The sequence below is a fragment of the Melospiza georgiana genome, chromosome 28 (genome assembly GCF_028018845.1).
Source record: "Melospiza georgiana isolate bMelGeo1 chromosome 28, bMelGeo1.pri, whole genome shotgun sequence".
Classification (NCBI taxonomy): domain Eukaryota; kingdom Metazoa; phylum Chordata; class Aves; order Passeriformes; family Passerellidae; genus Melospiza; species Melospiza georgiana.
The window spans coordinates 2,206,572-2,229,283 of NC_080457.1; the positions used below are offsets into that span (position 1 = coordinate 2,206,572).

The 22,712-nt window shown below is 66.9% G+C and overlaps 1 protein-coding gene and 1 long non-coding RNA gene across 2 annotated transcripts; both read left to right on the forward strand.

The window, feature by feature from the left end:
• The first annotated feature begins 4,200 nt into the window (after window positions 1-4,200).
• Window positions 4,201-11,658, forward strand: LOC131094127 (uncharacterized). Its single transcript, XR_009115650.1, has 3 exons — window positions 4,201-4,262; window positions 9,763-9,808; window positions 11,576-11,658. It is a non-coding gene; the product is annotated as an uncharacterized LOC131094127 (long non-coding RNA).
• THRA (thyroid hormone receptor alpha) lies at window positions 11,656-21,426 on the forward strand. Its single transcript, XM_058041605.1, has 8 exons — window positions 11,656-11,807; window positions 13,716-13,777; window positions 15,846-15,946; window positions 16,030-16,177; window positions 17,551-17,756; window positions 18,590-18,736; window positions 18,824-19,082; window positions 21,055-21,426. Exons 1-8 carry the CDS (start codon window positions 11,755-11,757, stop codon window positions 21,303-21,305), a joined length of 1,227 nt encoding a protein of 408 aa, XP_057897588.1. The 5' UTR covers window positions 11,656-11,754; the 3' UTR covers window positions 21,306-21,426.
• The last annotated feature ends 1,286 nt before the right edge of the window (window positions 21,427-22,712 follow it).

A 22,712-nucleotide genomic window follows, 5' to 3' on the forward strand; every position in this document is an offset into this window, starting at 1 on the left:
GTGCAAAGGGTGGGTGGGAACGGGGGGCGAGTGTGCAAACAGCGGGGGGAGAGTGCAAACAATGTGTGGGTGAGCGAACGGGGGAGAGAGGGCTGACGCGGGATGTGTGCGTGTGTGTGTTGAAATGTGGGGCTGAGTGTGGAAATAGGACTTGACTATGCAAACAGCAGGGGTGAGTGTGCAAATAGGGTGTGTGTGCAAACACGGGGTGAAAATGGGTTGCAAACACGGGGTTTTTGCAAACAGGGCATGGTGTGCAAGTAGCAGGGGTGTGGGAGGGTGGGGGGGTACAAACACAGGGGGAAGGTGCAAATATGGTGTGGATGTGAAAGGCAGGAGTCGTGCAAAAACAGGGTGAGTGTGAGAACAGGGGACGTAGAAATAAAAGGTGAGTGCAAAAACAAGGGATGTGCAAACATGGTGCACATGAGGGGTGAGTGTGCAAAGGCTCTGGGGTGGGCAGCACAGGTCTCCCAGCACACCTCTGTGCGTGTGTGCAGGTGTGCAAACGTGTGCACGCACACAGGCCGGTGAGCTCACACATGTGGATGCACAGCAGTGTGTGTGTGTGTGTGCATGCGTGTGTTCTCGCACACGTGTGCAGACACCAGCAGCCCCGGGCAGGTGTTGCACACGCAGGGCCCGGCACAGGGGCGGGCACACGCGGGTGTGCACGGCCCTATGCTGCAGACACAGACACGTGTGTGCACACACGTGGCACAGCCATGGGCCCGGGCTGCCCCCCACCCCCTCCCTGCAGCACCAGCCGCTAAAAATATCCCCAGGGATGGTGCCAGCCGTTGCCATGGCAACGGGAGGATGGGGAGCAAGGCCGGGGGGCAGCCCCCCAGAACTGCCAGCGCCCCCCCCCTCGGTATTCCCATCTCACCAATCCCCCCAGAACGCCCCCAGTAGCCCCCCAACACCTCCAGCACCCCCAAACCCCCCCCCCAAAACCCTCAGCACCCCCACCACTGTCAGTACCCCCAGAGGAGAACCCCAAGGCTCAGAAGGAGGGTGAAGACCCCCATGGGGCTGAGGTGGGGGCTCAGTCACCCGCTGCCCCCATTTTCCAAGGAGGGTAATGGTGGGGCGGGGTGGGGCGGGGGGGGCTTCTCGGCCCCTTAATTCCCCGGTTAATCATTCATGGGGCCGGGGCGCAGCAAATCCGCCCGTGCCGGGGCCGGGATTAGGCGGGCGAGCAGCGCTGCCCAGCCGGCGAGGGGCCCCGGCAGAGAGGGGGGGGGTCCCGCCGGGGGCAGCCCTGGACGTGAGGAGGGATTTCCTGTGCAGGGGGGGCCGCTTCCCACAGCTGGCCGAGGAAAACACAACACGGGGGTGTTGGACCCCCCCCCTCCCCTCCTTGGCACGGCACCCCCCAAATTCAAGGGGAGGGAGTGGTGGGGGGGTGGCAGGGTGTGCTTGGGGGGTCGCAGCTCCCCGGGCTGGGGGGAAGGCGTCGAGGTTTCGGTGCTTGGCAGGGCGCCCCGGCACAGCTGCCTCCGGCCCGGGCCCGGGGGGGGGCCGGAAGGGGCCGGGGCCGTTCCCAGAGCCGGGGGCAGGCGAGGGGCGAGCGGGGGCCAGCGTGGGGGGCTCCCCCCTTCCCACGGGGGCGCTGCTGGCACGTCCTGTTGGGGGGGCACATGGCTGGTGACGGGTGTTTGGTGGGGTGTGAAGGGTTTGATCCATGGGGCCGTCCAGACCCACCCCAAGCTGGTGGTGGGTGCTGCCCCGTGGGGGTGTTCAATGCTGGGGATGGAGGTGCTGGGTGTCATCCCCTCCCTGGGGGTCCTGGGGGGGCACCACTGCTGATTTGGGGCTATATTTAGTGTCTCTGCAGCAGAGCAGCAGGATGAATTTAATTGAGCGTTGTTTCGGCTGAGTGTCTGCACCCCAAGAGCAGCAGAGCCCCTCTAAATCCCAAATCCCCCCCAAATCCCCCCAAATCAGGGTCAGCCACAGGGCACAGGGTCCTCACCCTGCTGGGACAGTGCAGAGAGACCTGTGGCAGCCCTGGGGGCACCTCACAGGGCACAGAGAGCTGGTGATGAATGCGAGAGGTCCATGCGCTCCAGAGGGGCCACAGGCAAACTCCAGCCCTGCCTCAGTTTCCCCACTGCGATGGGGACTGCCAGGCAGCCTCGGGCAGGGGATTTGGGGTCATGAGGTGGTGTTGAGACGGGGCTGGGGGCAGGCGAGCTCGGCCACGGCCTTATCGCGGGCAGACGGCTGCGGGGGGCCGCGGCCGTGCCGTGTTTGCTGAGGATAAAGTGTACGGAACAGGCGGGGAGGGCCGGGGGGGCCGTCACGCTGCCGCTGCCCCGCCACGCTGGGAGCGCCGGGCAGGCCGGGAGGGCCCCAGGGTGACCCAGGGAGCGGGGGGGATCCGTGGGGGCTGTGGGGACACGGGGCTGTGGGGACCAGCGGAGCAGGAGGTCCTGGGGGGTCTCTCGGTGTTTGTGGGACAGCCACCGGCAGTCCCAGGTGTCACCGGTGTCACTCTCCTCCGTCCCCTGGGTGTCCCCATCACCTGGGGGCCACCGTCCGCTGGAGATCCCCGTTCCCAGGGTAGCGCTGTCCCTTTGTTGTCCCCGTTCTGAGCAGCACCGTGCCCGGAGAGCCGCTGGGCACCCCCCTTCCCTGCACCCCTCGAGTATGGGAAAGCATCCCCGGGGCACACCCGTGCCAAGGAAGCCTTCATCCCTTGGGCACCCTCCTCTCCTGGAAGCCTTCATCCCTTGGGGACCCTCCTCTCCTGGAAGCCTTCATCCCTTGGGGACCCCCATCCATCCCCCTGGGTGTCACCGCCCCGCCCGTGCAGCCCAGGGAGGGGGGTACCCACGGGGCTGGGGGGTGGGGGGCGGCCACACCGACCCCGCCGGGGGTCCCAGGGCCGAGCTGCGGGAATCGGGGCGGGGGTGGGGGGCGGCAGAGCCGCTTTAAGCCCGGGCATGACGGGACGTGTAGTCCGGGGAGGAAAAGGGGGGGCTGGCAGCAGGGGCTGCTGGGAACGGGGGTGGGGTGGCACGGGCGGGTCGGGGGGCTCCGGGGGGCGACCCTCAGCGCCCTCCCCAGTGATCCCCCCGCGTTCCCGGTGCACGCCGCCATCCCCGGCCCCACAGCGGCTCCGGATGCGGCACCACGGCGGGGTGCGACCCCCGTTCTCCCCACACATCCCCCGGGGGGCGCAGGGGCAGGGCCCCCCGACGTGCGGGTGTCCTGCGGGAGCGGATCCTGTGGTGTGGGTCTGATTGGGACCCCCGTGCCTGGTGTGTGCCCCTCCCCGGGCCGGGCTGGGCACCGCGGGGTGTGGAGCTGCCCCCTGCCTCGTGGGCACTGTCACCAAGCCCCGTGGGGACCGTCCCAGATCTCCGTGAGCATCATCTCCACCCCACCGCCACCCAGCGAGGGCACCGTGCCAGCCCTTCCTGGGTGCTGTCCCCAAATCCTGTGGGCAGCCTCTCCGGTGCCCAGTGTCACTATCACAGCATGGCCGTGGGCACCGTCGCCAGCCGTGCCCTGCCCTCGTGGACACCAGGTTGTCACTGTCACAGCATCCCCGTGGGTGCCGTTCCCAGTCCCCGTGGGCGCCATCCCCACCCTGCCACGGGCATCCCCTGGGCCTCCCTGGGCACCCTGTCCGCTCCCCCTCCGGCACAGCCCGCCACGCTGTGCTCGCCATCCCTCGTCCCCGTTGTCACTGTCACGACATCCCCGCGAGCACCGTCCCAAACTCCTGTGGCCACGGCCACCACGCCGGGGACTCTGTGGGCACAGTGCCCAGCTCCCCCTGGTGCCATCCCCCACCCCCCTGGGCACTTCCCCTCAAACCCCCTGCCCACAGCCCCCCACCCTGCCCTCACCACCCCCCGTCCTCGTTGTCGCTGTCACCACATCCCCGCGGGCACCGCCAGGGCTCCCATCACACACACACACACACACACACACACACACACACGCCCTGCCGCCGCCACCGTCCCCACGCCGCCATCCCGGGGTCACCCGGCCGCGGTACCCCCGTGGGTCCCCACGCGGGGCCGGGCGCGGCGGGTGCAGGGAGCGGCTGCGGCCGGCGGAGGGGGCTGCGGCCGCGGCGGAGCGGAGCGGGCGGGCGGCGGGGCCGGGGGAGGGAGGAGCCAGCGCCGTTCGTCCGCCGCCGCCGCCGCCGCTGCGCCCCGCTCCGCTCCGCGCCCCGCACCGCCGCTCCGAGCCCCGCTCCGCGCCCCGCGCCGCCGCTCCGCGCCCGCCGCCGTCCACCTCAGGTACGGCCCGAGCGGCCCCGCCGGCCCGAGCGGCCCCGCCGCCCCCCGGTTGTTTACGGCCGCCCCCCCCGGGCCCCCCCGGCTGAGCCCGGGCGCAGTTCGCTGCGTGGAATGGGGGGGGCGGGCGGCGATCGCTTCGGGAGCCTCGGCACCCGCGGAGGGCTCGGGGGGGTCGCGAACCGCGAGGAAAAAACACGGGCAAAGATTTTTTTTTTTTTTTTTTTTTTTTTTCCTCTCTTGGAAAATCCGGGCGTTTGGCGTGGGGCGGGGGGGCCGCGTTCCCCCGTGGGGGGCGGGTGGGGGGGGGGGCACCGCGCCCCCCACCCCCAGCGCACCCGCGGCCGCTGCATGCGGGGCACGGAGCTGCCCCCCGCCCGCCACGCCGCGCCACGGGGGCAGCCCCCCCCCGGCCGTGGCCCCCCGGCCCCGCGGCCCCCCCGTGGCCGTGGCGTGGCGGCGTGGCGGGGTCCGGGCCGCGGCGTGGCTCTGCGGTGCTGGGCGCGGGGCCGCGCCGTGGGCAGGTCGCGGGGCCGGGCCGTGGGCAGGCCGTGGCCCTGTCGCGGCGCGGGGGGGGGGGTGGGGGGAGGAACCGTGGACGGCCGGGCCGTGACGGCGCCGTGGGGTGTCCGTGAGGGTTTTAGGGGCCGCTGTGTCCGCTCCCCCGCACCCACCCCGCAGGGCGGCAGGAATGCTGCGATTTTTTTTTTATGATGAAAATTTTAAATTGTTTTTTTAATTATTTTTTTTTTTGCGCCGAGAGCGGAGCGCGGGGGGGGGGGGGGGCGGGGAGGGGGGGCGGTTCGGCCGCTCCCGGTTAGGGCGGGGGCAGCGGGGGGGGCGTCCCCGGTGCGGCGGGGTGGGAGGGGGGGGCTCGAGTCCCGCACCACGGGCTTCGCCCTGAGCAGGGCGCGGGGCGTGGCGGGGGCTCCCCTGTGCTCGGCGCCCCGCGGTCCCGCGGGGTGTCCCCCACCCCAACCCCGGGGGGGCGGATCCTGCCCCGGTCCGGTGTCGCCGCCGGGGTTAGGGATGCGGTCCCGACCGGACTCTGGTGCGTCCCCACTGTGCGATGCGGGGAAACTGAGGCAGGGGCGGGCGGGCGCCACGGCCAAGGTCACCCCGGGACCGCGACCTTCAGTCGTGACCCCCCCGCCCGGGACTGCCACCGGCACCGACACCGGAGCCGCACCGGGAGGCCGGGCTGTGCCTCACCCCGCCTGACCTCCGACGGCACCGGGGACCCCCGCGGCTCCGCTGCAGCGCTAAGGGGGCTGGGGCCGCCGTGGGGCGCGGGCAAACCCCGGTGGAACCGGTTTGGGGGGGCTCCCCTGCCCGGGGGTCTTGGCGCAGGGTGGGGACGAGGCGCGTCCCCCCCTCCCCAGGGCAGTTCGGTGCGGCTGCGTGCGCCCCCCGCCACGGTGCGGGCCCCGGGAGCGGGATCCTCGCGTGGGGGCTCCACGGGCACCCCTTTCCCTCCCGCGGCCGTGACCTTCGCGGGGTCGCCCCGCACACGGGTTCGCGGAGCGGGGAGCGCGGGCCGCGCACTCCCGGTGTCCCCGGTGTCCCCGGTGTCCCGCACCCTGCGGAGCGGGCACGGGGAGGCTGCGGGCGCACCCCCCGACCCCTCCTGACGGGCGGCGGCTGCAGGAAGCGGGACCCCCCCCCTCCCAATCCCCCGGCTCCGCTCCTCGCCCCGCCAGCGCCTTCCCGGGTCAGCGGACACCGAGGCGGCGGCGGGGCCGCCCCGGGGGTCCCATCCCGCGGACCCCCGGCCCCGCCGGACCCCGCGCAGCCGCCGGTGCATGGGGGCGGGGCCGGACGCCTGGGTGCCCCTCCGGACCGGGGGGGAAGAGGAGGAGGAGGAGGAGAAAAGGGGGGCGCGGTGTAGGCGAAGGCGGGCGCGGGCTGCGCTGCCAGGGCCCCGCTCAGGCTGGGTGCGGGCGCGGGGGGCGCGGCGGGGTCGGTGCCGTTCGGGGTGTCCCCCGCGCTGCAGACCCTCGGACAGGCTCGGGTGGCTGCAGGAACACTGCGAGGACTGTCCCGTGTGTCCCCTTCTCAAGGGGGACGCGGTCCCGGTGCCGCGTCCCGGTGCCTGTCCCTGTGTCCCCTCGTGGGTGCCCGCGCTGGGCACCTCGTGGCGGCCACCTCCTCCCCTTCGAGCAGGGGGAGGGGACCCAGGAGCTCCCCCCCGTCCCCGTGCACGTGAACCAGAGCCCCCGATTTAGAAACGTCCCATGCTGTGCCAAGGGCTGAGAATAGCTCCCGGCGTCCCGGCACACCTCCTGGGGCCAGGGGCACCCCGCGGGGCTCGGGGCCCGCAGCCACCCCAAAGAGCTGAGCCTGGGCACACTCAGCACACACCAGGTGCTCGGGGGTCACCCTCTTGGGTGACCTCTGCAGCCTGGACAAGCTGTGACAGCGGGATGAGGCACATCCTGTGTGCTGGCACAGGGGACACGCTGCTGGGGATAGGGGAGCGTGGCTCTTTCTCTGCCAGGCAGCTCCTGTGGGATAGGGAAGAGGAGGCACAGCTGAATGCTCACACACGGCAGGAAGGAGTGGCTGGAGTGGCCTTGGTTGGATGCAGTGTTCCTGGGAATCCTGGGGGCCTTGGTTGGATGCAGAGTTTTGGGAATCCTGGGGGCCTTGGGTGGATGCAGAGTTTTGGGAATCCTGGGGGCCTTGGCTGGATGCAGAGTTTTGGGAATCCTGGGGGCCTTGGTTGGATGCAGAGTTTTGGAAATCCTGGGGGCCTTGGTTGGATGCAGAGTTTTGGGAATCCTGGGGGCCTTGGTTGGATGCAGAGTTCCTGGGAATCCTGGGGGCCTTGGTTGGCTGCAGAGTTTTGGGAATCCTGGGGGCCTTGGTTGGATGCAGTTTTGGGAATCCTGGGGGCCTTGGTTGGATGCAGAGTTTTGGGAATCCTGGGGGCTGCAGAGCCAGGGCTGGGTCGTGGTGCAGGTCCCCTCTGTGGTGATGTCAGACACGGGACCTGTCAGAGGCTCAAGGCCACAACATTTGGTGCCCTGTCAGTGTCGGGACAGGTCACCAGCCCTGCAGCCACCAGCTGTCCTACGAGTGGTGGCTTCAATGAGCCGTGAGCCACAGGGAGGACACAAACCCGGGCTCAGCCATCCTTTGTGGGGAGGGGGCACCATGCAGCGCCCCCATGGCACTGGGGGGGCTGCCCTGATGTCAGGCCCGTGGCATCCCCCTTGCTCGGGTTGCCCAGCTGCTGTGCATGCCTGGGATTCCTGCAGCCTCCTGACACAGCACGGCGCGGCACAGCGCGCTGTCCCCACTGCCACACGTGCCCGCCGCGCTGCGTGGCACTGGGTGTGATGGTGTGCCGGGCACTGGCACAGGTGTGTGACAGCAGCAGCCGCAGACACGCGTGTGGCACTTGGCACGGCCTCACACACGGGCATCGGCGCGTGCCGGGTGCCGCCAGCCGTGGCACGGCAGGTGCCCCGTGCCTGGCCACACTCCCATGGCACGGCCGTGCCAGCCGGTGCAGCCAGGGTTTGTCAGGCAGATCTGTGCCACCCCGGTGCCCACCGTGACGCTGCCCTGGTGCCCACCGTGACACTGCCCCAGTGCCCAGTGTGACAGTGCCCCGGTGCCCACCGTGACGCCGCAGTGCCCGCGGTGACACTGCCCCGGTGCCCGCATGGCCGGGGATCCCTGGCCGGCGGCCGCGGGGCTGCCCTGCCCCCAGCCCGTGCTAATCACGCTAATTGGCACCGTGGCTAAAGCGCTTAGGGCCTCACCTCCCTGACCCGCCTGGCAGCTGGGCTGGGGGGGCGCTGGGACCCCCGGAGCCCATCTGTGCTGGGGGGCAGGGACACGGCAATGTCCCCATGGGGCAGCCCCGGCACCCACGGAGGCGGTCAGCGCCTTTGTGGAGGGGTCTCCCATTGTCTGGGGGGTCCCCGGGGTGGGGTCCGTGGGGAGCGGGGTGCTGGGTGCCCCCGCTGGGGCGAGGTGGCTCCCGCCGTCGGGCCCAGCCCCGGACTTTGCCCCAGGGTTGTTTTCAGCCGCCTGCAACCACCCGACTCAGCAGAAACGCTCCCCTGGGCGTGGGGCTGGGCTGGGGGGGCTGGGCCGGGGGGGCTCCCGCCGGCTGCCACCCCGCTCCCACCCAGCACCCACCCAGAGCACCTGGTGCTGCAGGTGGGACGCGCGGGTTTGGGTGCCGGCGGCGCAGGGTGGGCTGAGACCTGGCTGCGCTCATCACACGTGTCCCGCTGGAGGAGGAGGAGGAGGAAGAGGAGGAGGAGGAGGACGAGAAGAGCCGCCTCCCGTGTCTGTCTGTCTGTCTGGGCCGCCCCAGCGCGCCCGGGATTCCTCGAGTGACGGTTCCTGGAGCGGCACCGCAGGCTCCGCCGGGCGATCCCAGGGTGCCGGTGATGCCGAGGGTGTCAGGGGGCTGCTGGCGTCTCGCTGGGGTGGCGAACCCCGTCCTAAAACGCCTCCCCGTTTATCCCTACACCTCTCTCGTTTGGGGGGCTGCACCCCCAGGCCACCTCGGCGGGGAAACTGAGGCGGGGCGGCCAAGCCCACCCAGCGCACGCCGGCTTTGGGGACAGCCCATATTCCACCCCAGAGCGCTTCCAGCGCCACGTCGCTGCACCCCGAGCCCCACACATGCCCCGAGCGTGTCGGGGCTCTGCCGGGTCCCGGGGGAGAGGGGCGGGGGGCGGCGGGGGGGCCGGTGCCCGGCGGGGGCCGCGCAGCTCTGGATCCCTGCCAGTGCCTATACTTGGAAGTTCTCGGCGCGCCGTTCCCATATGGAACAAACATTTGCTGCTGCAGCCCCCGGCTCTATAGGTACCGCCGGCCCCAAACCCGGCCTGAGGCTGCGGGCGAGGGGCGTCCATTCCCCATAAGCCCCCCCCGAAATGGGGAGTGCACCCCGGGCTGGTGGGTGCGCTGCGTGCCTCAGTTTCCCTGAAGAGGCTGCTGCAGGCGACGCCCCCTCCTCATTCTGGGGGACGCCTCATGCGAACCCCATGTGCGGCGCGGGGTGCTCTGTGCACCCATGGGTGCAGCATCTCTCTCCCCTCATCCTTCGCTGGTTGGGGGTGCCCTCATCTAGGAGGAAGGGGCGACAGCAATGAGGGGTGTCGGGGGGGGGCCACCCCCCAGCCCCGTCCGCCGCGTTTTAAATCCGCCGGAGGAATTTCTGTGGCGGCCAAGACAAACGTGACCTACTTTCTGCTGTCCCCGCGCGGAGCGGAGGAGCCCGGGGCTGGGCACCGCGCCCGCCGCCGCCCCCCCCCCGCCGCGGGCTCCGGGCCCCCCGCGCCCCTCGCACCGGGAGGGTCACCGGGGGGTCACGGGGAGGGGGGGAGATGTGAGCAGGGCCCCCCCATCGCACCCGTGGGATGTGGGCGCTGAGAGCCGGCGGTGCCGCTGCCGTCGTTGGGGAGGGGGTGCCGGGGTGCCCCCCGGTGCTGCCCGTGCCCTGACCCCCCCACCCATCGTGTCTTTGCCACAGCAGAGCTCGCAGAGGAGGGATCGCCCGGAGCTCCGGCGCCCCCCATCCCGTAAGTGGCCTCCTGCCTCATAAATCGCCCCATAATTCACCGCCAGCCCCGGATTTTGGGGTGTTCGGCCGTGCAGTGAACACCGCTGCCGTTTTTGGGGTGTTCGGCCGTGCAGTGAACATCGCTGCCCTTTTTGGGGTGTTCGGCCGTGCAGTGAACATCGCTGCCGTTTTTGGGGTGTTCGGCCGTGCAGTGAACATTGCTGCCCTTTTTGGGGTGTTCGGCTGTGCAATGAACACCGCTGCCCTTTTTGGGGTGTTCGGCTGTGCAGTGAACACCGCTGCCGTTTTTGGGGTGTTCGGCCGTGCAGTGAACATCGCTGCCCCTTTTTGGGGTGTTCGGCCGTGCAGTGAACATCGCTGCCCTTTTTGGGGTGTTCGGCTGTGCAGTGAACATCGCTGCCCCTTTTTGGGGTGTTCGGCCGTGCAGTGAACATCGCTGCCCTTTGCACCCCCTGCCCCAACGCTCTCCCCTCCTCTTGGGGACCCCCAGCCCTGCCCCAAAGGTGGGGGGAGCTCCCGTGTGTGCGTGCTTGTGCCCTGGGCACGTCCTCGCACAGCCTTGCACCCCTGGGTGTGCTTTTGCACGCTCACAGAGCCTTGCACGGCCCTGCACACGCTCTCACACACTGCCACAGCCTCACACAGCTGTGCATGCTCTTGCACACCCATGCACGCGTTCACACGTGCCCTGCACACCTGTGCATGCTCTCACACACCTGCACATGTCCTTGCACATCTGTGCATGCTCTCACACTCCTGTCCATGGCCTTGCACACCTGTGCATGCTCTCACACTCCTGTCCATGCTCTCACACACCTGTACATGCTCTTGCACACCTGTGCATGCTCTCACACTCCTGTCCATGTCCTTGCACATCTGTGCATGCTCTCACACACCTGTACATGTTCTTGCACACCCATGCACGCTCCCACATGTGCCCTGCACACCTCTGCACGCTCTCACACACCTGCACATGTTCTTGCACACCCATGCACCCACTCACATGTGCCCTGCACACCTATGCATGCTCTCACACACCTGTACATGCTCTTGCATGCCCATACACGCTCTCACATGTGCCCTGCACACCTATGCACGCTCTCACACACCTGCACATGTTCTTGCACACCCATGCATGCTCCCACATGTGCCCTGCACACCTCTGCACGCTCTCACACACCTGTACATGCTCTTGCACACCTCTGCACGCTCTCACACACCTGCACATGTTCTTGCACGCCCATGCACGCTCCCACATGTGCCCTGCACACCTCTGCACGCTCTCACACACCTGCACATGTTCTTGCACACCCATGCACGCTCTCACATGTGCCCTGCACGCTCTCCCACGGCGTGGCACACCCGTGCACACGCTCACACGCTTGTGCACATTCTCATGCATCTCCGCACGCTCTTCCCCAACCCTGCACACTCTTCCCTTCCTTGAATGCTCCCACAGCCTTGCACACCTGTGCATTTCTCACACCCGCGCATTTCAACCCCCCGCGTGCGTTTCACCCCGCTCTGCCCTCTGGCCCAGCCCCGCTGCTGTCACACCCTGCACGTCCCTCATGCCCTTGCCCAGCCCTGACCGCCCTTACACGCTCCACACACCCTTGCACGCTCACACCCACCCCTACCCCCATCCACACCTCCTGGGGGTGCCCCATACCCCCCACCCCTGCCTGGGGGTGTCCCCTCCGTGTCCCCCGGGGCCGGTCGCTGCCCTCTCCCGGCGCTTTGGGCTGACTCTGCCGTCCCGCAGGGTCCGGCCCGGGATGCTGCGCGGTGCTGAGCACTGAGGGGCACCATGGGGTGCGCGGCGTAGCCCCCCGCCGTGGCCACCCCCCACCCCCGGCCGTGGCCACCCCGCCGTGGCCCCCGCGTGGCGCCGGAGCCCCCCCCCCGGTCGGTGCTGAGCGCTCCTTGATGGAATTGCGGTGAATGGAACAGAAGCCCAGCACCCTGGACCCGCTGTCGGAGCCAGAGGACACCCGGTGAGCGCCCAGCCCGGCGCGGGGACACACGTGTGGCACTGCTTGGGGTGGCACTGCGCGTCCCCGCGCCCTCTGTGTCCGAATGGCGTGTGTGTCCCCAAGTGTCCCCATACCTGCTGCACCCCTGTGCCCACCGTGTCCCTTGTATTGTCATGCCCACTGTGTCCCTGTGCCCACTGTGTCCCCTGTATTGTGCCCGGTGTGCCCTGTGCCCACCGTGTCCCTTGTATTGTCGTGCCCACTGTGTCCCTTGTATTGTCATGCCTGGTGTGTCCCTGTGCCCACTGTGTCCCTTGTGTCCTTGTGCCCGGTGTGCCCTGTGCCCACCGTGTCCCTTGTATTGTCGTGCCCACTGTGTCCCTGTGCCCACTGTGTCCCCTGTATTGTGCCCGGTGTGCCCTGTGCCCACCGTGTCCCTTGTATTGTCGTGCCCACTGTGTCCCTGTGCCCACTATGTCCCCTGTATTGTGCCCGGTGTGCCCTGTGCCCACCGTGTCCCTTGTATTGTCATGCCTGGCGTGTCCCTGTGCCCACTGTGTCCCCTGTATTGTGCCCGGTGTGCCCTGTGCCCACCGTGTCCCTTGTATTGTCGTGCCCACTGTGTCCCTTGTATTGTCATGCCTGGTGTGTCCCTGTGCCCAGTGTGTCCCTTGTGTCCTTGTGCCCGGTGTGTCCCTGTGCCCACCGTGTCCCTTGTATTGTCATGCCTGGCGTGTCCCTGTGCCCACTATGTCCCCTGTATTGTGCCCGGTGTGTCCCTGTGCCCACCGTGTCCCTTGCATTGTCGTGCCCACTGTGTCCCTTGTATTGTCGTGCCCACTGTGTCCCTTGTATTGTCATGCCTGGTGTGTCCCTGTGCCCACTGTGTCCCTTGTATTGTCGTGCCCACTGTGTCCCTGTGCCCACCGTGTCCCTTGTATTGTCGTGCCCACCGTGTCCCTGTGCCCACCGTGTCCCTTGTATTGTCGTGCCCGGTGTGTCCCCTGTGTCCTCGCGCCCGCTGTGTCCCCCTGCACGCTCATTTACGTGTCCCCGTGTCCTGGGTGTCCCTCGTGTCCCCGTCCCCCCCCCCCGCGTGTCCCCACGCGCGTTCCGTGGGTGTCCCCCATGTCCTGTGCCCCCCAGCCCCACCCTGTACCCCACATGTCCCCAACCGCCCCTCCCGTTCTGGGGATCATCCCCACGTGTCCTGGGTGTCCCCCTGCACCCCACGCGTCACCAGGTGTGTCCGTGCCCAGGTGTCCCCATGGTGTCCCCTCCCTCCCCCACTCGTGGCTCTCCCCGCGGGGGCCCCTCACGCCCCCCCCCCCAATCCCGGGGCTATTTCGGGGTCACCTTGGGCTGAAGCCCCCCCTGATGGGGGGGGGGGTGGGTGAGAGATCCCCGTGTCGCCCCCCCCCCCCCCCGCAGGTGCCCCTCCCCCCCCCGCGGGGCCGGGCGCGCGCGGACCCCCGCCGCCCGCCATTGGCTGAGCCCCCGATGACGTCACTTCCCCGCTCAGCCAAAAGGACATTTTGTCTTTGACTGTGAATGAGCCCCTCCCCCCACCCGCCCCTCCCCCCACCCTTCCCTCGCCCCTCCCCCACCCCCCCACCCTTCCCCTCCCCCACCCGCCACCCTTTCCCTTCCCCTCTTTCCCCCCCCAGGGGCGGTGCCGTGTCCCGGGGGGGGGGTCCCGGTCCCGGGGGGGCTGTTCTGGGCGGGGGGGGGTCCCCAGGGTCCTCTCCACCCCCCCCCAACCGCACCCACCCGTGACATCGCCGCGTTGGGACCCCCGGGCGGGGCCTGCAGGGAAGGGGGTCCGAGGGGGATTTTGGGGCGCTGTTGGAATTTTGGGGGGGGGGGGGGCAGCGGGAATCCGTGGGCGCTGTCCCAGCCTGTGACCCCCCCCCCCGTCCGCTCCCGCAGGTGGCTGGATGGGAAGCGCAAAAGAAAGAGCAGCCAATGTTTGGTGAAGAGCAGCATGTCAGGTACGGGGCGGCTCCCGCTGAACCCCCCCGGGCACCCCCTGACCCTGCTGGGCACCCCCGGCTCACCCGGGCACCCCCTGACCCTGCTGGGCACCCCCGGCTCACCCGGGCACCCCCTGAACCTGCTGAGCACCCCCGGCTCACCCAGGCACCCCATGAGCCCTGCTGGGCACCCCCAGCTCACCCGGGCACCCCCTGACCCTGCTGGGCACCCCCGGCTCACCCGGGCACCCCCTGACCCTGCTGGGCACCCCCGGCTCACCCGGGCACCCCATGAGCCCTGCTGGGCACCCCCGGCTCACCCGGGCACCCCCTGAACCCTGCTGGGCACCCCCAGCTCACCCGGGCACCTCATGCGTCACCCTGGGGGCCCCGAATTCTTGCCAGGGTCTCTATGTGTCACCTGGGTCCCCCAAAATCTGTGCACACCCGTCGTCCACGATGGGCACCCCAAGATTGCTGTGTCTGCGGGCCCCAATGTCCCACGGACACCCCTGGGCTCCCCGGAGTGAGAAAGTCCCACAGACACCCCGTGTCCCCTGTGGGCACCCCAAGATTCCCATATCTGTGCATCCCAATGTCCCATGGACACCCCTGGGTTCCCCGGAGTCCCACGGACACCCCGTGTCCCCTGTGGGCACCCCAAGATTGCTGTGTCTGCGCACCCCAATGTCCATGGGGCACGCCAGATCTTGGCTGGGCTCCCCGGTGTCCCACGGACACCCCGTGTCCCCTGTGGGCACCCCAAGAGCTCCCACATCCTTGCCAGGCTCGCAGGGACACCCGCTGTATCGCAGGCACCCCAAAATCCCTCCCTGCACCCCCCATCCCTGCAGGGTCCCCCTGGCTCTCGTCCCCCCTCAGTCAGCTCGGGGCGGCGCTCTCGGGGCGGCAGCGCCCTGGGGTGGGCGATAAGGGGCGCCGATAAGGGGGGCCCCGCGGGCGCTGCCCCCCGCCCTGCCCCATTCCCCGGCGGGGAGCGGCCGGCGCTGGCGGGAGCTGCCGGGGGGGAACCGGGGGGGAACCGGGGGGAACCGGGCGTGCGGCTCCCGCCCATCCCCTGCGCCTTCCCCGCTCCCTGAACGGGGGGAGCACCCGGGGAGCGCCACATTCGGCACCCGGGGAGCCCCACAGGGGTCCCCGCGCCTGCGTTTGTGGGGTGCAGCAATGCCGGACACTTTTCCGAAATGTGGGGGGCACCCAGGCGTTCAGCGCTCTCCCCATATCCCCCCACCCCGTGGGGATTGCCACTTCCAGCCCCCCCCCCAAAACACGAGGGGGGGACAGGAGGGTGCTGGGGTCCTGCTGATGATCCGTGCCTCAGTTTCCCCGGGCCGTTGGCGGTGGGGAGGCTGGGGGGGGGCTCTGCTCCCCGGAGAGCAGCGGGGACAGTGTGTCTTTGTGTGCCAGGGGGACAGGGACCCCCCCCTGCTGCCGGTTAATGGGATAATGGGGGCTTTATTGCTGCGGGGGGCTCGGGCACCCCCCACTCACACACCCCAGAGTTAACCGTTCCCGTGCCGGGCTGGAGGCAGTGGCAGGGCAGACAGCGCTGGGTGCAGACAGAGAGGAAACTGAGGCACAGAGAGGGGAGGGTGTAGTGGGCATCCCTGGCATGGGGGGGGTGATGCTGCTTGTGCCAGGGGTCTCTGATGTGGGGTGTGCAGAGAGTCCCTGATTTAGGGCTCCTGGGGGGCTCTGATTTGGGGTGTGCAGGGGGTCCCTGATTCAGGGTTTTCTCAGGGGTCCCTGATGTGGGGTGTGTGGGAGGGTCGCTGGTACAGGGTGCTCCAGGGGTCCCTGACTTGGGATTTCTGGGGGGGTCCAGATGTGGGGTGTGCAGAGGGTCACTGGTACAGGGTGCTCCAGGGGTTCCCCTGTCATGGGGCACTCCAGGGGCCACTGACTTGGGGTGCCCTGGGAGTCTCTGTCATTGGAATTTCTGTCATTGGAATTTCCGTCATGGGGTGCTCTGCGGGTCTCTGTCATGGAGCACCCCACGAGTCCCTGCTGTGGGAGGCCCTGCCCCGGGGTGCCCTGGGGGTCCCTGACTCGGGGGTCCCCCCAGGGTACATCCCTAGTTACCTGGACAAAGATGAACAGTGCGTGGTGTGCGGGGACAAGGCCACCGGCTACCACTACCGCTGCATCACCTGCGAGGGCTGCAAGGTGAGCTGGGGCACGGGGGGTTTGGGGGGCTCAGGGGGGGCTCAGCAGGGCTCACTGTGTCCCCCCCCTTTCGCCCTCCCCAGGGATTTTTCCGTCGGACCATCCAGAAGAACTTGCACCCCACCTACTCCTGCAAATACGATGGGTGCTGCGTCATCGACAAGATCACCCGCAACCAGTGCCAGCTGTGCCGCTTCAAGAAGTGCATCTCCGTGGGCATGGCCATGGACTGTGAGTTGGGGGGCACTGGGGGGCATGGCTGGTGGGGCAGGTTGGGGTCCTGGCACTTTGGGGTGCCCAGATCAGCTGCAGGACCCCAGGGAAGGTTGGGGTCCCGGCACTTTGGGGTGCCCAGATCAGCTGCAGGACCCCAGGGCAGGTTGAGATCCTGGCACTTTGGGGTGCCCAGATCAGCTGCAGGACCTCAGGGCAGGTTGGGGTCCTGGCACTTTGGGGTGCCCAGATCAGCTGCAGAACTCCAGGGCAGGTTGGAGTTCCAGCACTTTGGGGTGCCCAGATCAGCTGCAGGACCTCAGGGCAGGTTGGGGTCCTGGCACTTTGGGGTGCAATGGGGTACCCAGATCAGCTGCAGAACTCCAGGGCAGGTTGGAGTTCCAGCACTTTGGGGTACCCACTTTTGCTGCAAGACCCCGGGGCAGGTTGGGGCCCTGGCATTTTGGGGTGCACAGATCAGCTGCAGGACCCTAGGGCAGGTTGGAGTCCTGGCATTGTGGGGCACATTGGGGTACCCAGATCAGCTGCAGGATCCCAGGGCAGGTTGGGGTCCTGGCATTTTGGGGTGCCCAGATCAGCTGCAGGAGCAATCTGGCATTTCAGATGCTGCAGTGGGGTGGGATGCACGAATGGGGAGTCCTTGCTGATTGTGGGGGTCCCAGATGATAGTGGGGGGCTTTGAGGAGGTGGGTTGGGGTGGTGGTGCTGTGGGGTGAGTTGGGATGCCTGGAGCAGCAGGAGGAGGCTGGGGGGTCACTGTGGGTGCAGCTTTGGGGTGCATTGTGAGGGGATCCCCGCCGATTCTGGGGGTGCAGCTGTGGGGTGCATTGTGAGGGGATCCTCACCGATTCTGGGGGTGCAGCTGTGGGGTGCATTGTGAGGGGATCCTCACCGATTCTGGGGGTGCAGCTGTGGGGTGCATTGTGAGGGGATCCTCGCTGATTCTGGGGGTGCAGCTGTGGGGTGCATTGTGAGGGGATCCCCGCTGATTCTGGGGGTGCAGCTGTGGGGTGCATTGTGAGGGGATCCCTGCTGATTCTGGGGGTGCAGCTGTGGGGTGCATTGTGAGGGGATCCTCGCCGATTCTGGGGGTGCAGCTGTGGGGTGCATTGTGAGGGGATCCCCGCTGATTCTGGGGGTGCATTGTGAGGGGATCCCCGCTGATTCTGGGGGTGCAGCTGTGGGGTGCATTGTGAGGGGATCCCTGCTGATTCTGGGGGTGCAGCTGTGGGGTGCATTGTGAGGGGATCCCCGCTGATTCTGGGGGTACAGCTGTGGGGTGCATTGTGAGGGGATCCCCTCTGATTCTGGGGGTGCAGCTGTGGGGTGCATTGTGAGGGGATCCCCGCTGATTCTGGGGGTCCCGGCAGTGGTGCTGGATGACTCCAAGCGGGTAGCCAAGAGGAAGCTGATCGAGGAGAACCGGGAGCGGCGGCGGAAGGAGGAGATGATCAAATCCCTGCAGCACCGCCCCAACCCCAGCGCCGAGGAGTGGGAGCTGATCCACGTTGTGACAGAAGCCCACCGCAGCACCAATGCCCAGGGCAGCCACTGGAAGCAGAAGCGGAAATTCCTGGTGAGGGGATGCAGTGGAGGGGCTCTGTCACCACCTCGGGCACTCGGCATCGGCGCGCACGTGGTGGCAGCGCCAGGTTTTGGGATGTCACCGTGTCCTTGGGCACTCGAGGGGGGTTGGGACGTTGCCCGGCGTCCTTGAGCTGGTCACCCCCAAAGGGTTCAGGGGTGAGCAGTGACCGAAGGGGACAGCTGTGCCCGCGGGTGGCCCTGGGCTGGCCCTGCCGCTGGCGCTGTCACTGTCCCTGTCATGCAGCTCCCTCTCCTGGCTGCTGCACCGGCCCTGCCACGGCTGTTCCCGGTGACATGGGGGCCCCAGAGGGGGGACAGAGTCACATCATGGCCTCAGAGGGGTCCCAGGGAGGGGGAGCAGGGTCACACTGCGCCCCCAACTCCACTGCCCACCACGGGGGTCCCAGAGGGGGGGCACGGTCACACTGCACCCCCATGTGCCACTGCCCACTGTGGGGGTCACGGAGGGGAAAGAGTCACTCTGCACCCCCTAACACCACTGTGGGGGCCACAGGTTGGTCACACTATGGTCACCCCACACCCCCAGTGCCACCGTGGGTGTCCCAGGGTGGGATATGGTCACACCACACTTCCAACACCACTGCCCGCCATGGGGGTCCCAGAGGGTGACACAGTGACACTGCGTGCCCAAACCCAATGTCCACCGTGGGGGACACAGTCACACTGCACCCCCAATGCCCCCAATGCTGTGGGGGTCCCAAGGGTGGCACGGTCACACCACGCTCCCCAATGCCACCACGGTGGTCCCAGGGGACACATGGTGAACATGACACCCCCCAACACCACCGTGTCCCCCCACAGCCTGAGGACATCGGCCAGTCCCCTATGGCCTCCATGCCTGACGGGGACAAAGTCGACCTGGAGGCGTTCAGCGAGTTTACAAAAATCATCACCCCGGCCATCACCCGCGTGGTCGACTTTGCCAAAAAACTGCCCATGTTTTCAGAGGTAACGCACGCTGGGGACTTTGGGAGGCGTGGGGTGCTCTGCCCAGTGTCTAAATCACACCAAACCACCCCCAAAACTGCCCCCCAGCTGCCTTGTGAGGACCAGATCATCCTGCTGAAGGGGTGCTGCATGGAGATCATGTCGCTGCGGGCGGCCGTGCGCTACGACCCCGAGAGCGAGACGCTGACGCTGAGCGGGGAGATGGCGGTGAAACGGGAGCAGCTCAAGAACGGCGGCCTCGGCGTCGTCTCCGATGCCATCTTCGACCTGGGCAAGTCCCTCTCTGCCTTCAACCTGGATGACACCGAGGTGGCCCTGCTCCAGGCTGTGCTGCTCATGTCCTCAGGTAAGGGGGTGATGGGTGCCCCCGGTGCCCGGGGAGTCAGAGGGTTTGTTGGGTGGGCAGCCCAATGCTCAGAGTTCTCGCTGTCCTGAGGAGGGGTTGGGTGGGCACCCTGATGCCAGAGATCCCCTGCAGGTTTGGGGGGAATTGGGTGGGCGCCCCAATGCCCAGAGGGTGTCCATGGGGATTGTTGTGTTGGCATCTCTTTGCCCACAACCCCCAGCATTTAGAGGTGCATTGGGTGGGCACTGCCATGCCCAGAGGCTGTGCATGGGGATTTTTGTGTTGGCATCTCTTTACCCACGACCCCCAGCATTTAGAGGTGCATTGTGTGGGCACTGCCATGCCCAGAAGGTGTCCATGGGGATGGTTGTGTTGGCATCTCTTTATCCACGACCCCCAGCATTTAGAGGTACATTAGGTGGGCACTGCCATGCCCAGAGGGTGTCCATGGGGATGGTTGTGTTGGCACTTCTTTGCCCACAACCCCCAGCATTTAGAGGTGCATTAGGTGGGCACTGCCATGCCCAGAGGCTGTGCATGGGGATTTTTGTGTTGGCATCTCTTTACCCACAACCCCCAGCATTTAGAGGTGCATTAGGTGGGCACTGCCATGCCCAGAAGGTGTCCATGGGGATGGTTGTGTTGGCACCTGTTTGCCCATGACCCCCAGCATTTGGAGGTGCATTGGGTGGGCACCTCAATGCCCAGAAGGTGTCCATGGGGACTGTTGTGCTGGCATCCCTTTACCCACAACCCCCAGCATTTGGAGGTGCATTGGGTGGGCACCCCAATGCCCAGAGTCCTCAGTGTTCTGGGTGTGTGTTGGGTGGGCACCCCAATGCCAGAGCCCCCAGCATTTAGAGGTGCATTAGGTGGGCACTGCCATGCTCAGAGGGTGTCCATGGGGATTGTTGTGTTGGCACCCCCTTGCCCACGACCCCCAGCATTTAGAGGTGCATTGGGTGGGCACTGCCATGCTCAGAGGCTGTGCATGGGGATTGTTGTGTTGGCATCTCTTTGCCCACGACCCCCAACATTTGGAGGTGCATTAGGTGGGCACTGCCATGCCCAGAAGGTGTCCATGGGGATGGTTGTGTTGGCATCTCTTTACCCACAACCCCCAGCATTTGGAGGTGCATTGGGTGGGCACCTCAATGCCCAGAAGGTGTCCATGGGGACTGTTGTGCTGGCATCCCTTTACCCACAACCCCCAGCATTTGGAGGTGCATTAGGTGGGCACCCCAATGCCCAGAGTCCTCAGTGTTCTGGGTGTGTGTTGGGTGGGCACCCCAATGCCAGAGCCCCCAGCATTTAGAGGTGCATTGTGTGGGCACTGCCATGCCCAGAGGGTGTCCATGGGGATCGTTGTGTTGGCACCTCTTTGCCTACAACCCCCAGCATTTAGAGGTGCATTAGGTGGGCACCCCAATGCCCAAAATCCTCACTGTCCTGGGGGGGTGTTGAATGGGCACCCCGATACCAGAGCCCCCCAACACCTTCAGAGTGCATTGGGTGGGAAATCATGCCCCCCTTGGATTTTGGGTGGATTTGGGGTGGGCACCCCAATTCCCAGAGCTCCAGGAGCGTGAAGAGGGCACCCAGGAGCACAGGCTGAGCCTCTTGGTCCCCTGGGCATCCCTGCCAGGCTGGGGTGGGTCTGTGGGGTGGGCACCCCGACAGCCAGGGCGTGTTTGGGACACTCAGCCCTATGAGAGGGACTCCTCCACGGGCAGGGAATGCCAGGACAGCAGGGAGAGATTCAAACCAAAAAGGGGAGGTTGTGGTGGGGTATTGGGAAAAAATTCTTCTCTGTGAGGGTGGTGAGGACCTGACAAAGCCAAGTGTCCAAGGCCAGGCTGGATGGAGCACCCTGGGACAGGGTGGAAGGTGGACAGTGGGGAGGTGTCCCTGCCATCCACCCAAACCACTGCGTGATTCCACCACGCCCTGACCATTCCTTGGGTTCCTGCAGACCGGACGGGGCTGATCTGCGTGGAGAAGATCGAGAAGTGCCAGGAGACCTACCTGCTGGCCTTTGAGCACTACATCAACTACCGCAAACACAACATTCCCCACTTCTGGCCCAAGCTGCTGATGAAGGTGACGGATCTGCGGATGATCGGCGCCTGCCACGCCAGCCGCTTCCTGCACATGAAGGTGGAGTGTCCCACCGAGCTCTTCCCCCCCCTCTTCCTCGAGGTCTTCGAGGACCAGGAGGTGTAGGGACGACACCACCCCAACCCTGTGCCCCCCCCCAAACCCCGCTCTGGCCCCATGCCCCCCAAATCTTTCTCGTGTCCCCCTGTAAGGACAAGGGGATGCTGTGCCCAGGGTGGGGGTCCTGCTGTGCCCCCCAACAGCCACCCCCCCACCCTCCCACCCCCCCCGCCCCAGGACTTGACGAATTTTGTTTGTTTGCACAGGGAAGGGCCCCGACGGTCGAGCGTTCCCTTTATTGTCCTTCTCTTCGTAGATTATTATTTTTTAAGCATTTATTTCCCTCCCTGAGAGGCTAAAATATTAAACTAACTGCACTTTGGAAGGAGGAGGAGGAGGAGGAGGAGGAGGAAGAGCAGGGAGGAGAGGAGGGGGCTCTGGGCTGCACAGGGAGAGGCTGCCCCGGCTGGGGGGCCGTGGCCATATGCACTTTTGGCCGGGCAGCAATTTGGGGGGCTGGGGTGGGGGCCAGGACCCTCCCCCATAGCAGGGCAGGGGCTGGGACCCCCATCCCCTATAGTGGGGTGAGGGCCAGGACCCCCCCCATAGCAAGGTGGGGGCACAGGGGGGGCACAGCAGTGGCGAGGGGGACCCCAGCCCATCGGGGTGCAGGGCTGGTGGACCCCCCCCCCCCCATTCACCCCAGCCCACTGGGTCTGCCCCGGCTGGGGTGACCCCCCCTGTGTCCCCCCACCCCTTATCCCCAAATTTGGGGCCAGAATTGGGGTTTTGGTGGGGTTCTCTTGTCTTTTTTTTTTTTTTTGGGCTGAGAGGAGACGATTTTTGTGCCAAGCGCCGCGGACGGCGGGCGCTGCAGGACACTGGGGTGGGGGGGGGGGCCACTCCCACCCCCCCCCCCAACCCAAACCCCCCCAATTTTCCGTTGTCCTTTTTATTTTTTTTTTTGTTGTTGTTTTTCCCCCCCCCCCCCCCTTGTCCTCGTGGGTTTTGTCGTGTCCGTCAGGAGTTTGCAAAGGCCCCGGAGGCGCCGGCTGGGGGGGCTTTGGGTGCCCCCCCACTGCACTACGGCCCCCCCCCCTCCCCGGCAGCAGCACTTTGGGGGGGCTGCACCCCCCAACTGCCCCCCCAGTGCTGCCGGGGGGGGCCGGGCTGAGGCGGGGGCCGGCAAGGGGGAATCCCACAGGGGGCTTGAGGAGGGTTGGGGGGGGGGCACAGCTGCGAGGGGGCACCCGGGAATGGTTTTATCACCTTTTTAAAACACCCCCATCCCCCCCCCCGAAATTTTAGGTTTGTGAATTTTTTCTTACCTCAGGCGGAGGCCGAGGGGGGGGTGCGGGCCGGGGGGGGGCCGGCAAGGCAGGCCGGGCCCACCTAAGCTAATATATATATATATATATATATATAAATATATATAAAATATATAATTTTTGTAATTAAAAAAAAAAATCTTTT

Bases quoted from the DNA above. Each gene is read 5' to 3' on its own strand.
- THRA (XM_058041605.1), top strand. From the start codon at position 11,755: ATGGAACAGAAGCCCAGCACCCTGGACCCGCTGTCGGAGCCAGAGGAC. The intron at 15,947-16,029 runs GTGAGCTGGGGC...CGCCCTCCCCAG, and splicing joins TCACCTGCGAGGGCTGCAAG to GGATTTTTCCGTCGGACCAT. The intron at 19,083-21,054 runs GTAAGGGGGTGA...GGGTTCCTGCAG, and splicing joins TGTGCTGCTCATGTCCTCAG to ACCGGACGGGGCTGATCTGC.